At 67.6% G+C, this 15,478-nt stretch overlaps 2 protein-coding genes across 2 annotated transcripts; both read left to right on the top strand.

Annotated features, from left to right (window-relative positions):
• Positions 1–1,418: 1,418 nt before the first annotated feature.
• AJM1 (apical junction component 1 homolog) lies at positions 1,419–10,702 on the top strand. Its single transcript, XM_055721510.1, has 3 exons — positions 1,419–1,742; positions 5,323–5,396; positions 7,217–10,702. The coding sequence occupies exon 3, from the start codon at positions 7,280–7,282 to the stop codon at positions 10,523–10,525; it is 3,246 nt and encodes a 1,081-aa protein (XP_055577485.1). The 5' UTR covers positions 1,419–1,742; positions 5,323–5,396; positions 7,217–7,279; the 3' UTR covers positions 10,526–10,702.
• Positions 10,703–11,688: 986 nt separating this feature from the next.
• Positions 11,689–13,012, top strand: PHPT1 (phosphohistidine phosphatase 1). Its single transcript, XM_055720485.1, has 3 exons — positions 11,689–11,857; positions 12,126–12,250; positions 12,624–13,012. Exons 1-3 carry the CDS (start codon positions 11,701–11,703, stop codon positions 12,714–12,716), a joined length of 375 nt encoding a protein of 124 aa, XP_055576460.1. The 5' UTR covers positions 11,689–11,700; the 3' UTR covers positions 12,717–13,012.
• The last annotated feature ends 2,466 nt before the right edge of the window (positions 13,013–15,478 follow it).

Here is a 15,478-nt window from a genome sequence, read left to right as displayed (position 1 = left end):
GCCTGACCCACGCTCCCACATGCATCAGCAGCCGTGCCACAAGCCTCGCTGGTGCTCAGCGCAGGCACAGGGCTGGCTGGCGTGGGCCAGCAGTAGGCAGGGAGCAGATGGAGCATCACAATGGGGGCCGTGGGGGCCGCAGAGGCAGGAAGCCGGGGGCAGCAGGAGCTGCTGAGCCGGCAGCCCAAGCGCTGCATCCTGCAGGGAGGAAAATGGAAGCTCTTGGGGGGGACGACAGCAGGGGGACCCCAGGGCCCTGGGGAGCCGCTCGGCCCTGTCTGTGCAGCAGGGAGGGGCTGACCCTGCTTCCCAGCTCCCAACCCCCCCCAGCTGTTGCACCCCACTCACCTGTGCCATGAGCTCCTGGGGCTCAGCCCAGTCCCAGGCAGGGTACGTGCTGCTGGCCCCAGTGAGCTCAGCCGTGCCCACAGCATCCCCGGGAGCACAGGGAGCATTTCGGGACAAAATGCATCAGCCCGGGCTGCGTTCCTGCAGGAGTCATGGCAACACCAGCGTGCTGCAGCCCCTGTGCTCACACTGCTGCTCCTCTGCCCGGTGCAGGCATAGGGGGTGGCGGAAGGATGCTCCCAGTGCCACAGCGGAGGGGTAGGAGGGTCCTGGCTTCGGAGGATTTTGAAATCAAGCGGATCCCAGTACACACCCACCACGCCGCGACGTGGCGAGTGGCAGCCCTTGGCACTGGGCTCAGAGCCACGTGAGCTCCCGGTGGGTCCCCAGTGCCGAGGCCCCTTTGCCAGGGCACCCGCAGGTGCTGAGCCAGCAGTGCGTTCGGGGCGGTGGGCAGCAGATGCTGGCTCAGGGAGGTGGGAGATGGGGAAACTGAGGCAGAGCTCGGGCACTGGAGCTGTCGTATGCCGAAAGCCACCAGACGCCTCCTTGGCCACCTGGGCACGCTGCCCATCGCACGGCTGAGCATCCCCCCGCGGGGCTCCGGCTGCCCTGGTCCCTGCGGGAAAACCAGGCCACTCCGCGGAGGAGCTTAGCGGGGATTTTGCTGCCCAGTTGGCTGCGGCCGGGCAGGGCCGCCGTGATGTGCCAAGGTCAGGCGGGATGCGGTGCTGCCGGGGGTGGGGACAGGGGGGCTGTTGGCTGGCACCGGGGGCTGCCAGCGCGAGGGCAGGTGCCCGTGAGGGCACAGCTTCCCACGGGGGCGGTGGGCTCGTGGTGCGCGACGTGGGGCTGAGCCCCCCCGGCATCTCTCCAGGAGATGCCTGTGCCTTGTCGGGGGGCACTGGGGGTCCTGCGGGTGCCCAAACCCCGGCTGCGGGGGGACCCTCCCGGGGGATGGCACCGGGTGAGGCGCCCGGGGCGCCGGAGCCCCTCCAGACGCTGCCCCGGCGGGGGGCCGCAGTGGGCGGGGGATGCTGCAGGGGGCGGGGATGGGGATGGGGCCGGGGCCGAGCGGAGCCGGACCGGGACCGGGGACCGGTGATGGGGACCGGGGCCGGGGGCGGCGCCGGTGGGTGGCTCCCGGTCCCGGCCCCGGCCGGTAACTCCGCCTGCCGTATTTATGGGAAAACAAGCGGCGGCGGAGCCGGGCGGCCGCGGCGGAGCGTCGGGCCGTGCCGAGCCGTGCCCAGCCGTGCCCTACCGGGCCGTGCCGTGCCGGGTAGGAGGGCGGAGCCGGGCCGGGCCATGGCCACCGGAACGGCGGCAGCCCCAGCCTAGCGCGGCGGCGGGGATGCGACGGGGGGGCCGCCGGTGCGGTGGGCGCGGAGCAGGTAAGGGGGGCCGGGGAGGGGGCTGGGCCCTGTCGTGCTCCCGGGGGACCCCGACCGAGCCAGCCCCCCCGCGACCTCCTCGGACCGTCGCATCACCTCCCATGCCCCCCTCCCCGAGCCCTCATCTCATCCTGCCGCGTTCCACATCCCCATCCCATCCCCCCGAGACCCCCCCGGACTATGCCATCCCATCCCCCCATACTCCCCCCGTTCCCCCCATCCCCCCATTCCCCATATCCTCCGGGCCATCTCCATCCCGCGCCCCCGGGCCGAGTCATCCCAGTCCCCCACACCGCAGCCCCCCGTGTGCCCCATCCCCATCCTCATCCCCCTCCTCATCTTCGTCCCCATCCTCATCCCGTCCCGCCGCAGTGCCCGGGCAGGGCCATCTCGCCCCGGTACCCGGCGATGCCGGCCCGTGCTCAGCGCCCTGCGCGGCCCAGCGGGCCCGGTGCCACCCGGTGCCGGTGCGCAGCAGCGGGGGGTGCCCGGGGCCACCGCCCTGGGGGCTGTGGGGGGCGGCGGCAGCAGCACACGGGACAGACCCGCTGCCCCCACCACCACCCCGGGGACCGCCCCCGGCACCCCCGACCCTGGCTGGGCACTGGGAACCCACCCGGGGTGCCCCAGGGTGCCCCCAGCCCCCCTGCCCCTGGCCTGACCCGTTTGTGGGTGCCCCCTCCAGGGTGGGGTGCCAGGGCCTGACCGGGGGCAGGCTGGGGTTGGGGTGTCCCTTGCTGCCGCTGGGGTGCTGGTCACCACTCACTTGGGTGCCAGCACTGGGGGTACCCTCCTGGGCTGGGGCTAGGGGTGCTGCTGCCCCTGGCAGGATGAGCCTCTCTGGGAGTGCAGGCAGGGCAGGGGGTGCTGAGGCACCCAGGGGGGCTGTGGCCACTCAGCCGTGCACGCAGGAAGCCAGGGGGGCTCAGAGAATGGGCTGGGGGACATGTAGGAGGTGCCAGGGGCACACGGGATAGGGGCATGGGCAGGAGCACAGGGCTGCATGGGTCAGGGCTGGGGGGCATGGGGAGGGGGGTGGAGGGGCAGTGCGGTGTGCATGGGGAAGCAATGCCACAGGGGCACAGGGCGCTGTATGTGTTGGGGGGTGCCCCAGGGGTGGCTCAGAGGAGGGGGTGTCTATTTGCCACATACCCAGGGCAGGGCTGGGGGGGCAGCAGGTTCCCTCGCTGTGGGCAGTGCTGGGTGCCAGCCCCCCGTGTGGGCAGTGCCCAGGCAGCGTGTGCACCGGCAGCATCACAGCAGCGCCCTCCTGGCATGCACACGGAGTGCACAGGCCTGTGGCCAGCGGGGCTGTGTGCTGGCAGTGCCCATGGCGCAGCGTGCACGGGCACTGCACCCATGGCAGCGTGCCGGCGGTACCCCCAGCATCATCTCCACGAGCATGGCGGTTGCAGAGCACACAAGATGCTGCCTGGGCTGTGTTTCCAGATGTGGGCACCGCTGGCGTGCTCAGGGCAGCATGGTGCTGCTGGCAGGGCCCATGGGGCTGCACGCAGGCAGTGAGCTCAGTGCAATGCAGCGTGTGCTGCCAGTGCGCTCGGGCTGCCTGCGGAGTGGTGCAGTGGCAGTGTGCTCAGTGCACTGCATGTGTAGGCAGCGTGCTGGCAGCGTATCCACTGCAGTGTGCCCAGGCAGCGTGCAGGCAGCGCTGCCTGCCAGCTCGGTGCTCAGTGGGATGTGGTGCAGGCAGCATGTGGGCAGGGTGTGCAGCAGTGCCCAGGCAGCGTGCATGGGGCAGTGCACTGGCAGCATGCTCGGCGCAGTGTGTGCAGGTAGCACCCTTGCTGTGCGCATGGGGTGGGCAGCAAGGTGGCAGTGCCCTGGTGGTGCTGAGCACAGCAGGGGCAGGCTGTGGGGTGGTGCGTGCAGGCAGCTTGGGGCAATGCACGGGCCATGTGGGCACAGCAGGCTGCCAGCACGTGAGGCAGGGTCCTGGCAGCCTACGCTGTACAGTGCACAGGCAGCATCAGGGCAGCATGCTGGCAGTGGGGACAGTGCCCTGGCAGTGCTCGGTGCAGTGTGTGCAGTGTATGGGCAGCACCCGTGCAGTGCGTTTGGTGCAGCGTGTGCAGGCAGCGTGGGGGCAGGCTGCAGGCAGAGCACTGGCGGAGAGTGCTGAGTGCAGAGCAGGCAGGCAGCGCGCTCACCGCGGGCATGGGGCAGGCAGCGAGGGGCACAGTGCCCGGGCAGGGTGCTGCGGTGCCTGGGTGGCGTGCTGTGCTCCGGCAGGGCACTGCACAGCCCCACTGCACAGCCGGCACGTGCCACATGCAGGCAGTGACCCAGTTCCCGGCAGCCTCCCACGGGCCTCTCCGGCAGCCCGTGGTCACTCCCGGTCCCCAGAACCCTCCGGTGGGCTGGAGCTGCCGGAGGCCGGGTGCTCACGTGTGGCATGGTGCGAGCTGCGTGCTGGGCAGCGTGGGGTGCTGGGCTGGGGGTGAGGGCAGCCCCCAGCTGCGGGCAGCAACCGGTACAGGGTTGGGTGGGTGGCACTGGGCTCTGCAGCAGTGCTGGGTTGAGCTGTGGGGTGGCCCTGTGGACTGGCACGGGGTGGGTCCTACTGGGTGCCACTCGGTGACACCATGGGTGTGCTGGAGAGGAGCTGCTGTGCTGGGGACGGGCTGGGCTGGTGTCCATGTGTCCTGCCCAGCAGCGGGATGATGGGGGGCTCTGCAATAAACCACCTGGGCCCTCCCTGGGGTGGGGATGTGGGCATGGGGGCTGGCTGTGTCCCCAGGGGCCACGTGCCCCGAGGGGTGGCTCCTGCGCAGGGAGCTCGTGGACATCAGCAGCTCTGCAAGCGTTGCCAGCTGGTGTCAGCACCCCCAGGGTGACACAACATGGAGACCCTGGGCAGGGAGCCTGGTGTCCACCGAGAGCCAGCAGGGCTGGGAGTGAAGCAGGGCACCTGGTGCCCTCCAGCCAGGGGGTAGGAGAGCAGAGGGGATGCAAAACCCACTGTCTGTGGACGGGACTCAGCGCAGGGGACAGAGTGTGGGAGCACGGTGGCACGGGGCACTGGCAGTGCTGGTGGGGCTGTCCCAGCTCTGCCCCCACAATGGGTAGAGGATGCTCGTGGCTTTGTGGGTGCCCTGCTCTCCCTGTGGTGCCACAAAGCCCGGCTCCCCCCGGCCCCCTGCAGCGCTGCCGCCCCAGCAGCCTCCCCACACATCCGCAACCCACGCTGCCCTCGCAGAGGAGGAATAATTTGGAGGAATAATTTGGAGAAACCATGGCAACCCCGTGCAGCTCTGCAGGCGGTGAGGTGCTGCTGGGGTGCGGGGTGGGATGTGACAGTGCCCGTGGGATGCCGGTGCCCGTGGGATGTGGTGCCTGTGGGATGCGGTGCCTGTGGGATGTGGTGCCCACGTCCCCCGGGCACAGGGTTGTGCACGGGGGCTTTACTGGGCTACAGTTCAGTCAGGCTCAGCAGGACTGTGGCTGCAGGGGTCTCTCAGAGCGCTTGATGTCCCCCCAAGGCATCCCATGGCCCAGGCAGCCGCCCCTCTGCCATGGCTGGGGGGTCCCCAGCACCTGACATGCCTCTTTTATTTTTCAGTGCTGGGATGGAGCCGCCGCGGGGTCCTCAGCCAGCTCAGCCCTCCCACTCCCTCCCTGCTGCTGCCGGACCAGGTAGGACCCTGGGCTGTGGTTCCCTGCCCACCAGCCACCCCGATACCATGGGGATGGGCGTCCCAATGCTGCTGTCAGCATCATGGCAGCGCGGGGTGCTGTCTTCCTGGATCTGGCCCAGCTCCTGAGCATTTTAATGCAGCAGGGCCAATGCTGAGCCACTGCTATGGGGGCAAACCTGCTCCCCCAGCCCCGGAGGCACTGGGATTCCCGTCTCCCTCTGGCATCGAGCTCTCCCCACCACACGGACAGACACCCCCAACCCCACTGGCTTCACCTCACTCTGGCATCTGTTCTCCCTGGCCTTGGGGCAAGACAGGGCTTTATCTGGGTAACAAAGGGGGACCCAAGCCCCCCTCCCTATCTTTGCATAGTCAATACTTCTTCTTGCCAAATAAAATTTGTTCCTTTCCTCCCAGAAATACCTTCCCTGTGGTCCTCTGCTGCTGTTTAAAGCCAAATGCATTTTGCTGGCCTTTTCCACACAACTTTAGTGCATTGTGGAGCAGGTGGTGCCCACCTGCACTCCCCGGTGGCCAGGTGGCCAAAAAAGCAAAGATTCATGGGATGTGATGAGCATTAAAGCCAGCCAGGTATCCCTGCCGTGAGCAAAGCTGGGTGTACGTCTGCTCAGTGCCAATGGCAGCCTGCAGCCGGCTCTCAATGGGCTGTTGGTGAAGGTCAGTGCCACAACCCACCAGGTCCTGCGGGCAAACCACCTTGTCTGCTCTCCTGGTCATGCTGGGGAGCTTGTGCTGACGTCTCCCCTTGCCACACAGCTGTGTCATGCATGTGGCTTGGGTCTCTGCCCATCCCAGCCACCCATGCAGCATCGGCCTGGAGCAGGTGGGATGCATGGTGCTGGTGCATGGTGGGTGCCAGAACCCATGTCCCGTGGGAGCTGCAGCTGCCATCCCACTCACTCTCCAGCCCAGGAGATGTGTCACGGTTACAGACATGGGAGAGGACAAAGGTAGTGGGTGCTCAGCCAGCACAGCCCCTCCAACACAGGGTTGTTGCAGAGGGACCCTGATCTGTCCTGCTCAGAGCTGTGGGAAGCAATGGAGCAGTCGCTGCTGGCACACAGTGTTGGGGTACCCAGCACAGCACCCCTCTGCCAGCACCCAGTGGCAGCTGTGAGCAGCCAGGACTGTTGGCACCCCACAGAGGTGTTTGTGGGCCATGGTGGGTGCAGCTGCCATGGCGGGAGGTTGTTGTTCCTGGCCCCCCTCAGAGCCCCAGAGCTGCGTGGGCTTCCCAGCCCCCACAGTGGGTGCTTATGGTACCCACCCCTGGGTGAAGCTCCTGCCTGCCCTGCCTACAACGCTGGCACTGGACACAGCGTATGCTAGGACGTGGGCATGCGTGGTCCCAGGAGACTCCACAGCCACTTGGATGTTCACAGCAGGGGGCCAGGCATGTTCCCCATCCGCTATGGAAAACCCTGTTGTTGGGTCCCCCCAGCCCCATTTCCATGATGCTGCAAGAGGCTCCCCATGTCCTGCACCCCAGGAACGTAGGCACGGCGGTCGGTGGCCTCCTCTCGCTACGGTGAGCTGGCACCCCTCCCCGGCTGCCCCGTGGCAGCCATCTGCTCTGTTATTTGCACTCCGGATTTGGGGCCTTTTTCCAGCTTCTTCCCCCAGTTGGGATCCAACTATTAACAGCAGCAGTGGAGGCTGGGACGCCCCCGAACCCTCATTTCTGAAGAAGTGGCCAAAAGCCCACCCCGAGCCAGGAGCTGTGGGGATTTACCCAGTGCCATCGTGGCTCCCCGAGGTCCCCGCCAGGATTTAGGCGCCTCGTCTGTTCTCTTGCAGGGCCGGCTGCCTTCCTCTGAGGCCGTCTGAAGGGGAGCTGGCGGGAGAAGAGTCGCTTTTAAGATGACACGAACAGACCCACCTGACATCCTGGTGTCTACGGTGTACCAAGACATAAAGGTGGCCACCACAGCCCCTGGGGATTCGATCGTCTGCCAGCCCCTGGCACAATGTGACGCCTCCATGTCTTCGTCCTTGCCCCGCGAGCCGCAGCCCTTCAACAAGCGCCACTGCAGGAGCTTTGACTTCCTTGAGTCGCTGGACGAGCAGCTGGGCGCTCCTCCTCAGGCTATGGAGCGCCCCTGCCCGCGCCCCGGCACCCCCGAGCCCACGCCAGGACCACCGGGCAGGCGGGCGCCGCCGAAGCCGGACCCTTATGCCTGCAGACCCCCTGCACCAAGGAGCGAGCCCAAGCGACGCGCCCGCTCAAAGAGCGCGCCGCGGGTGAAGTCCACCTTCACCCCCGTGCCCATCGCTGTCTCATCGTCACCGCCGCCAGCCCGGCGCGGGCGGGAGGCGCTGCGGGTGGCGCGGGAGCCCTCCCGCACTGAGCCGTCCCCACGTCGCGAGGGCCAGGTCCCCCTGCGGGCGCTGGCTAACGAGGTGCACCCCATCAAGCTGCAGCCACAGCGCAGCAGCGTCAGCCGCATCTCCCCGCTCTGCCTGGGCAGCAACTGCTTCGAGGAGGGGCCAGGTGCCAAGGTGGGTGCCAGCCCCCACGTCAAGTGCCGGGTGGACATCAAGCCGGACGAGGCGGTGCTGGTGCATGCGGCGCGCAGCCTGCGGGCAGCCCAGAACCGGCAGGAACCGCCACGCTGGCCCCGCGCGCCCGGGGCTGCCCGCAGCCTGGCGGTGCCGGGGAGCAGGCAGGCATCCACGTCCCGCACGCCCACCCCCAGCGACTCCTACAGTGGGGACCCCCCGCTCCTGCCCTATCCCGGTGAGTACTACGAGGCAGACCCTCGGGCACTGGCGTACCAAACAGTGCCGGTGCCAGCCTCGCGGGAGTTCAGGGAGTACCCTGAGAGGGGCTGCATGACCTTCTCGGCTGCCGGCGGCCCCGCCAAGTTCTTCTATGCAGAGGATGCGGTGCGGTGCCCCAGCCCCGCTGTGCCCCTCCGCAGCTCTGGCTACGCCAGCTACCCCTACCCCGGCCGCCACGCCATCCCCCCGCACTTCTACACCGAGGACCCAGCCAAAGCTGCTGTCCACACGGCGCCACCCCGGACGTTGTACGTGGACGAGGCACGGGGCTACCCCGTTCAAGAGGCACCCACCCGTGCCTTCTACGGGGATGAGCCCCGCTTTTACGCCCCCCGCGGCACCCCTGTCAAAACCCTCTACGCCGAGGATGCCCGGACGTACCCGGCTCTCGGCTCCTCTGCCCGGGTCTTCTATGCCGAGGACTACGGGAAGTACCGGGAGCGGGAGATGCTGTCGCGGACGTGTCCCCCGCCCCGCAGCGCCCAGCCCTTGCACTTCAGTGACTGGTACTGCCCCGAGCGGAGCACGATGCCCTACCAGACCTTGCAAGTGTCACGCTTCACCCCACAGCCGGCCGGGCGTGAGGCCATGGTCTCCTCCTGGCACGCCAGCTACGGTGTAACCCCCCCACGGCTGGGCCGGGAGACCCAGCACTACTCCAAATCCTGGGATAACATCCTGGCGCCAGCGGTGCGCAGGGAGGAGGTCCTGCAGCGCGGGCGCAGCTACGAGAACCTGCTCGCCCAGGAGCACCACCGTGCCTTATCCCCCGAGGAGCGCCGGCAGCCGGTGGTGATCAACCTGTCGAGCTCACCCAAGCGCTACGCAGCCTTGTCCCTCTCTGAGAGCTCCATCCTCGAGAGGGTGCACGCGGACGGTGGCCGTGGCCCCCCGAGTCGCTCCTGGTATGTCACACCAGAGATCACCATCACCGACAACGACATCCGAGCAGACGGGCTGGGCAGGAGCGAGAGGCGCTCGGCCAGCTGGGATGTGCTGGATGCGGGGCGGGAGCGCGGTCCCTACGCCATGCCCTGTGCCCCGCAGCCCGTCCCCAGGGAGAGCAGCTCAGGGCGCCAGCGCAGCCTGGAGCAGCTTGACGAGCTCATCACTGACCTTGTCATCGACTACAAACCGGCACCAGGCCACCGCGCCGGGGACAGGGACAGCCTCGCTGAGCAGCTCAAGCAGCTTCTGAGCACCAGCACCCCAGGGCCCCCGCGGCGGGGCGAGGGCAGGAGGGTCCCCCCCGCTGTGCCCGAGGGACCCCGACCCACGAAGGAGCAGCCAGGTCCCAGCTCCCGCGCCAGCGCCCCCCGCCCCCCACCTGCCCCGCTGTCCGTTGGCCCCTTCGAGAAGTCCCCAGAGAACTGCTCGCCCGACCTGAGCGCAGAGGAGGACGACATGATGATGTGCTCCAACGCCAAGTGCCGGCGGACGGAGACCATGTTCAACGCCTGCCTCTACTTCAAGTCATGCCACAGCTGCTACACCTACTACTGCTCCCGGCACTGCCGCCGCGAGGACTGGGACACACACAAGGAGAGCTGCGTCTATGGCCGGGTGGGCAGCGTCTGCCGCCACGTCCTGCAGTTCTGCCGGGAGAACGCCGAGGTGCACAAGGCCTTCTCGCGCATCGCCAAGGTGGGCTACCTCTCCCGCGGCCGCGGTGTCCTCTTCCTGGGCTTCCCCAATGCCGGCTCGGCTGAGAACTTCCTCCAGTTCGGGCTGGAGAGCCTGCTGATGTCTCCCACCTACCTGTCCCTGCGGGAGTTGGAGAGCTACTCGGACAACCTGGGGGAGTATGCCCGGGAGCTGCGGGAGACGGGCAACCAGTATGACCCTGACGAATGTTTCCTCCTGAATGTAACCGTGGCCGTCACCCAAAAAGTGCCAGAGAGGCCATCACCGAAGACACAGGTGCCGACGGTCAGGAAATATGCCAAGGTGGCCTTAGCCTCCTCCAGCCCTGAGAAGAAGATCCTGAAGAAGGAGCGGGACATGGAGACGTTGATCCTGACCCCACCGCCTGGCACAGCGGACATCGACAAGGAGGGGGAGGAGGGCCGCAAGGCACGGGAGGTCTGCTTCATCAACATCCAGCGGGAGCTGCGCATCCGTGGAGTCTTCCTACGGCATGAGTTCCCTGCCGTCTACGAGCAGCTCTGCGACTTCGTGGAGAGCAACAAGCGCTTCACCCCCACCACCATCTACCCCATCGACAAGAGGACGGGCAAACAGTTCATGTGCATGATCATGGCAGCCTCTGAGCCCCGCACCCTCGACTGGGTGGCCAGCCCCAACCTCCTGGACGACATCATGTGAACGTGGGGTGGGGACCCCTCTGGCACCCCCACGTCACCCCCCCCACCCCCCCCTTTGTAGATAGGTGTTGCCCTGTCAGTGCGGTGGGACGGGGACCCCCTCTTGGATGTGGCATTGGGGGAAGGAGGCGGTGACAGGCTGCAGGCAGCCGGAGCTGGCTGGGGGTGGGGGGCTGGAGCCAGAGCAGCGGGCAGGGGGCCGACTGGGCTGGGGGGTGCTGTGGGGTGACGGGAGCATGGGCCATGGAGCACAGGTCCCAGCCAGCATCCTGGCAAGACCCCACAGAGCCTTCTCGGGATGAGCGGTGCTTGACCAGAGTGGGGGTACCCCCCAGAGCTCTGCCCACCTGCACACCCCCAGAGCCCCCCACATAGGCCCGGGGCCCTGCCCAGCCCCCACAGGGGCCCCATGGAGCACCCGGCCCACGGGTGCTGCTGGCAGCCCTGCGGTGTCGGTGGCAGCGGCCCCTCCGTGGTGGGAGCACGCTGCTGTACGACCTTTAGGTGCAGCGGGGACCCTATAGGGGGTGGCTGCCAGGCACCCTTGGGTGCCCCCCGTAAGGTCTCTGGTGGGGTACGGCCCCCGCACGTGGGACAGGGCTGGGGGGAACCTGGGTACTGCTGCAGCTCTGGTTGTGCCCAGTGCCGGGGGGGCCGAGCCCGGGGGTGCCGGGAGGCGGCAGCCGGGGGAGGACAGCCGGCGGGGGGCTGTGCGCAGCAGTGGGGCCGGCCGCCGCAGAGGGGCAGCGGGGGGGACTCGCGGGTGAGGGGGGGCGGCATGCCAGGCGGGGACGGCTTCGGGGCTGCCCGAGAGGGTGTCAGGGAAGATGGGGGGGTGGGGTGGGGAGGGGCGTGTTAAGCCGGGGTCAAGGCAAAGCTGGCACCGCGCCGGCTCTCCGCCACCCCCCGCTCACGCAGGGATGCCTCACGGCCCCGCACTCCCGGCCGCCCTACCCGCGGGCAGCCCACTCCCCCTTCCCTGCGGCGGGGGCCGGTGCCCCGGGACGCCCCCCCCCAAGCACGCCCTGGTGCTGCCGCAGCGCGCTCCCCCCGCGCACGGCTCCCCGCCACCGCCGGGGGGCGGGGCCTGAGGGCTGTGGGCGGGGCGCAGGGCGGGGCCTGGCGCTGGTTGGCCGGCGGGGCGGAAGGGGCGGAGTGAGGCGGCGGGGCGGGGCGATGATGGCGGCGGCGGCGGCGGCGGCGGGGCTCGAGGGGGTGGCGGACGTGGAGATCGACGGCGACGGCGTCTTCAAGTACGTGCTGCTGCGCGTGCGCGCGGCCGGCGGGCCCGGGAAGGATGTCGTGCGCGGCCACGGCTGGGCCGAGTACCACGGTGAGGGGCGCGGGGCACCGGTGGCCGCGCTCGGGTGAGGGGATGCGCGGGCCGGGACACCGGGGGGGTCGGCATCCCCGGTGGGGCGGGCGGGCGGGATCCCTGGTGGGGCTCCATCCCGCGGGTCCGGGGGGACTGGGCGGGGCTGCCCCGGGGACCCCCGTGGGCGGTGGATCAGCCGGTGGGTTCCTGCGCCCCACCTCCCCCTCCCCCCGCCGTTCGACCCCCGCCCCACGCGTGCATCGCCCCACGGCTCCCTCCCCCGCAGCCGACCTCTACGAGCGGACGGCGGAGGAGCTGAAGCAGCAGGGCCTGGGCTGCGAGTGCCTGGGGGGCGGCCGCCTCTCCCACCGCCCCCAGGAGAGGAAGATCCACGTCTACGGGTACTCGGTGGTAAGCGGGGTGCGGCAGGGCGGGGGACACCCACCCGGGGACGCAGCTCGTCCTTCCCGACGGCAGCCCAGGTGACTGTGCCAGCCCCCGGGGCACCGCATCCCCTCGGGAGCAGGGAGCCGGCAGTGCCCACATCCCCCCGGGAGGGTATCGTGATACTGGTGCCACGTTTCCCGTTCCAGGGTGGCACTGTCCCCCTGCCTGGGCGCTGTGCAGTGGCGGGACCCGGCTGAGCTGCCCACGAGCTGCTGCCACCCAGGGATCGGAGCCGATGGGGCTGGCACAGGCACAGGCTGCGCTGCCGGGGGTCTGCCGAGCTCTGCCAGGGGTGGTAACTGCGCCAGCTCAACTTCAAGACCCTCTCCTCCACCAGGGCTTTGGGCGAGCGGACCACTCGGTGACTACGGAGAAGCTGAAAGCCAAGTATCCAGACTATGAGGTCACCTGGGCAGATGAAGGCTACTGACCTGCTCTGGCCGGGCAGCGGCACCAGCCTGGAGCTGGTGTGGCCAGACCCGGCGTCGGGGTGGTGGCAGCAGGCTCGCTGCGCTTAGCCGCGCTCAGGGCTCTCCTGGTTTTAATTTGTATTGAACTCGCCCGTTCTCCACCATCACCGGACTTCCCCCACACCGTGGGTGCCCCCCGCTTCCCCAGCGCAGCAAAGCCTTGGTGAAGCCGGTGGGTGCTCTGCCCCAGCCTCCCTGGTGATGAGGGGGTTTGTCCCACACGTGTATGTGAGAATTAAACACGTTAGGGAGCGCAGCTGCTCGCGTGGTCACACGTTCATGTCATGGCTTGGTCTGCTCCTTCCCCCAGGTCAGTGGGAGTGACCCCCTTGGGGTTCCAGCCTCTTGGGGGGCGGGGGGATGCTGAGCCTGGAGCTGGCAGGGTCTGGGGTGGGGACAGCAGAAGGTGTGTCAGGATTAGTGTGGGGAAGGGCTGAAGAGAAAGCGATGGGTTGCATGCCTGGCAGAAGGAAGGGCAGGGTGGTCCCAGGGGAAGGACCACCCTCTTCTCCTGCTGCGAGGGAGCTGAGCTGCCTGGGCGTGTGGTTTGGAAGAACATGCCTGTTCCCAGCCTGGCACGTGGTTATGCCTTGAGGTCAAGCATCCTCCTTGACTTCAGCCCTCCGAACAGCCAAGACTCGCTCCTGCTCCCTCAGCATTTCCCAGGGGGACCCTGCTTGCACTCCCAGTGAGACTGGGGAAAGGTGCTGGGGCCTTCGGTGGCAGGAGAGCTCGAGGGAGATGTGCAGGTCAGGTTGGCGGGGTGGACCGCTCAGTTGCTGTGCCATACAGGGCTGGGGCTGGAGGAACCACGCTGTTCTCACCTCATAGAACAGTGCTACAATTCTATGTGCTCCCAGCTCCTGTCTGGATGCTTTGCCTGCTGCTACCTTCCTGCCTTCCCTTCTTGCCGTCGGGGATGTGGGCTACCTAGGGGATGTGGGCTACCTAGACAGGAGACTGTTCCTCTGTGCCCGGAGCCATGCAGGGTTAGCGTGACCTTCTGAAGCTCAGCCCCTGTGCCTGATGTCCAGCCCTAAACTCAAGAGGTAGATCGTGCTGGGTGAGGATGAGCTCCATGCGCTAGGCTGGGGGTGCAGGACCCGCTGCCCAGCTGATAGCTTGGGGCTGGAGCTGTGTCTCTTGCGGAGGATGGCGCCCACCAGCCTTGTGAGGTGGCGGAGTGGGAAGAAAAGGGGCTAAACCCAGGTGCCCAGGACATGCACAATGTTGCACTGGGCCCACTCTAGAAAAATAACTGCTGTGCCGAGACCTGCAAGGTGAGTGTCACCCAACAGCCGTGTGTGCACTGAGTGCTGGGGGCCGTTCGGTGGGGTCTGGGTGCCTTGGTGTTGGTCACAGGGAGGAGCACAGCTTCCCTTCAAGTCACTGAATCACCAACTGTGGAGGCACCTCTGGATGTGTCCAGTCCATCCCCTGGCCACAGCAGGTTGCTCAGGGCTGTGGCCAGGTAGTGTTTGAGCATCTGTGCAGATGTGGACCCCACTGCAGCCTGGGTAACCTCTGATTTTGATGATCCTCACAGGAAAAAGGTTTTTCTTAAGATTAAGGAGCATTTTTTGTTCTTGCTTCATTGTTTTCTCTTGCCGTTCGGGGCACTTGCTGCTCAGAAGATGCTTGGCTCCTCTCCGCTCCCACCTGTCAGGTCTTTATACACACGGGGGACATCCCCCTGCACCTTCTCTTCTCCAGACTGAGCCACCCCGGCTCTCTCAACCTCTCTCATGGGAAGACCAGTCTCTTCGCAATCATCACAGCTGCTAGCTAGATCTCCAGCGTCCCCACGTCTCTAGCAGGGGGGGTCAGCATCCCCCTGTGTCTCCCCAGTGCAGAGGGGAGGGATCAGACCTGGAGATGCTCTGCCTACGGCATGCAGGAGCCTGGAGGCTGCTTTGCTGGAGACCATGGCTCTGGGTCAGCTTGGTGCCTGCCAGGTGTCCAGGCAGCAGGGGAAGGGCAGGGCTCCTGCCTGGGGGTGCTGCTGGCCCCAGGGCGCCCAGCCTGGGAGGGCACAGGGTTGCTGGGTTCCAGCAGGTCCTGGCTTATGCTGGGGGAAGGAGCTGAACCCTGTGTTTTACTGCGCCTGATGCAATCGTGCTGCAGTCTGTGGTCCAAGGCCATCAGCGAGGAGGGGAGAAACCTCCAGGCTCACCCTTCAGCAGCAGGGGCCCGTCTCCAGGCACAGGTCCTGCCGGCTGGCAGCGAAGACAACAGGGCAATGCCAGCCCCACACAAGCCCTGGCAGCAGCACCCCCTGCCCAGGTGGGGAAACAGGCAGGGCAGCGGTTGCCATCACCAGGCAATTCCTGTGGTGCTGTGCAGGGATCTGGCTGCCGAGTGATGGCTCCTTCTAGGCTGGACAACCCTTCCTGGGCCTCCTCCGGGTTGTTCTGCCCCAGGAGGGAGTCGGAGCTGTGCCCCTTCACCCTGTGGCAGTCATAAGGTGGGTGGCCCCGATGCTCCTGGAGGACAGGGCAATGCAAGTGGGGGTGAGGGAAGGCTCCTGCTGGTGGCACCTCTGGGTCCCCAGGGCTGGAGGCTGCTGGCTGGGAAGAGGGGAAGGGCTGGGGGGAGGCTGCTGGCAGCCTGCCAGGCTCTGCGCTGACCTGGGCACTCGGGGCTGCCAGGGTGGGCAGGCTGAGACCCTGCTCCTGCCTGCCATCGGTCCCTGAGGCTGGGCTGTGCAAGGCCAGTTCAGCTG

This window comes from Falco cherrug, chromosome 9, assembly GCF_023634085.1.
Source record: "Falco cherrug isolate bFalChe1 chromosome 9, bFalChe1.pri, whole genome shotgun sequence".
NCBI lineage: Eukaryota > Metazoa > Chordata > Aves > Falconiformes > Falconidae > Falco > Falco cherrug.
The sequence above is the reverse complement of the archived record's forward strand: the minus strand, read 5'-3'. Positions and strand labels throughout refer to the sequence as shown.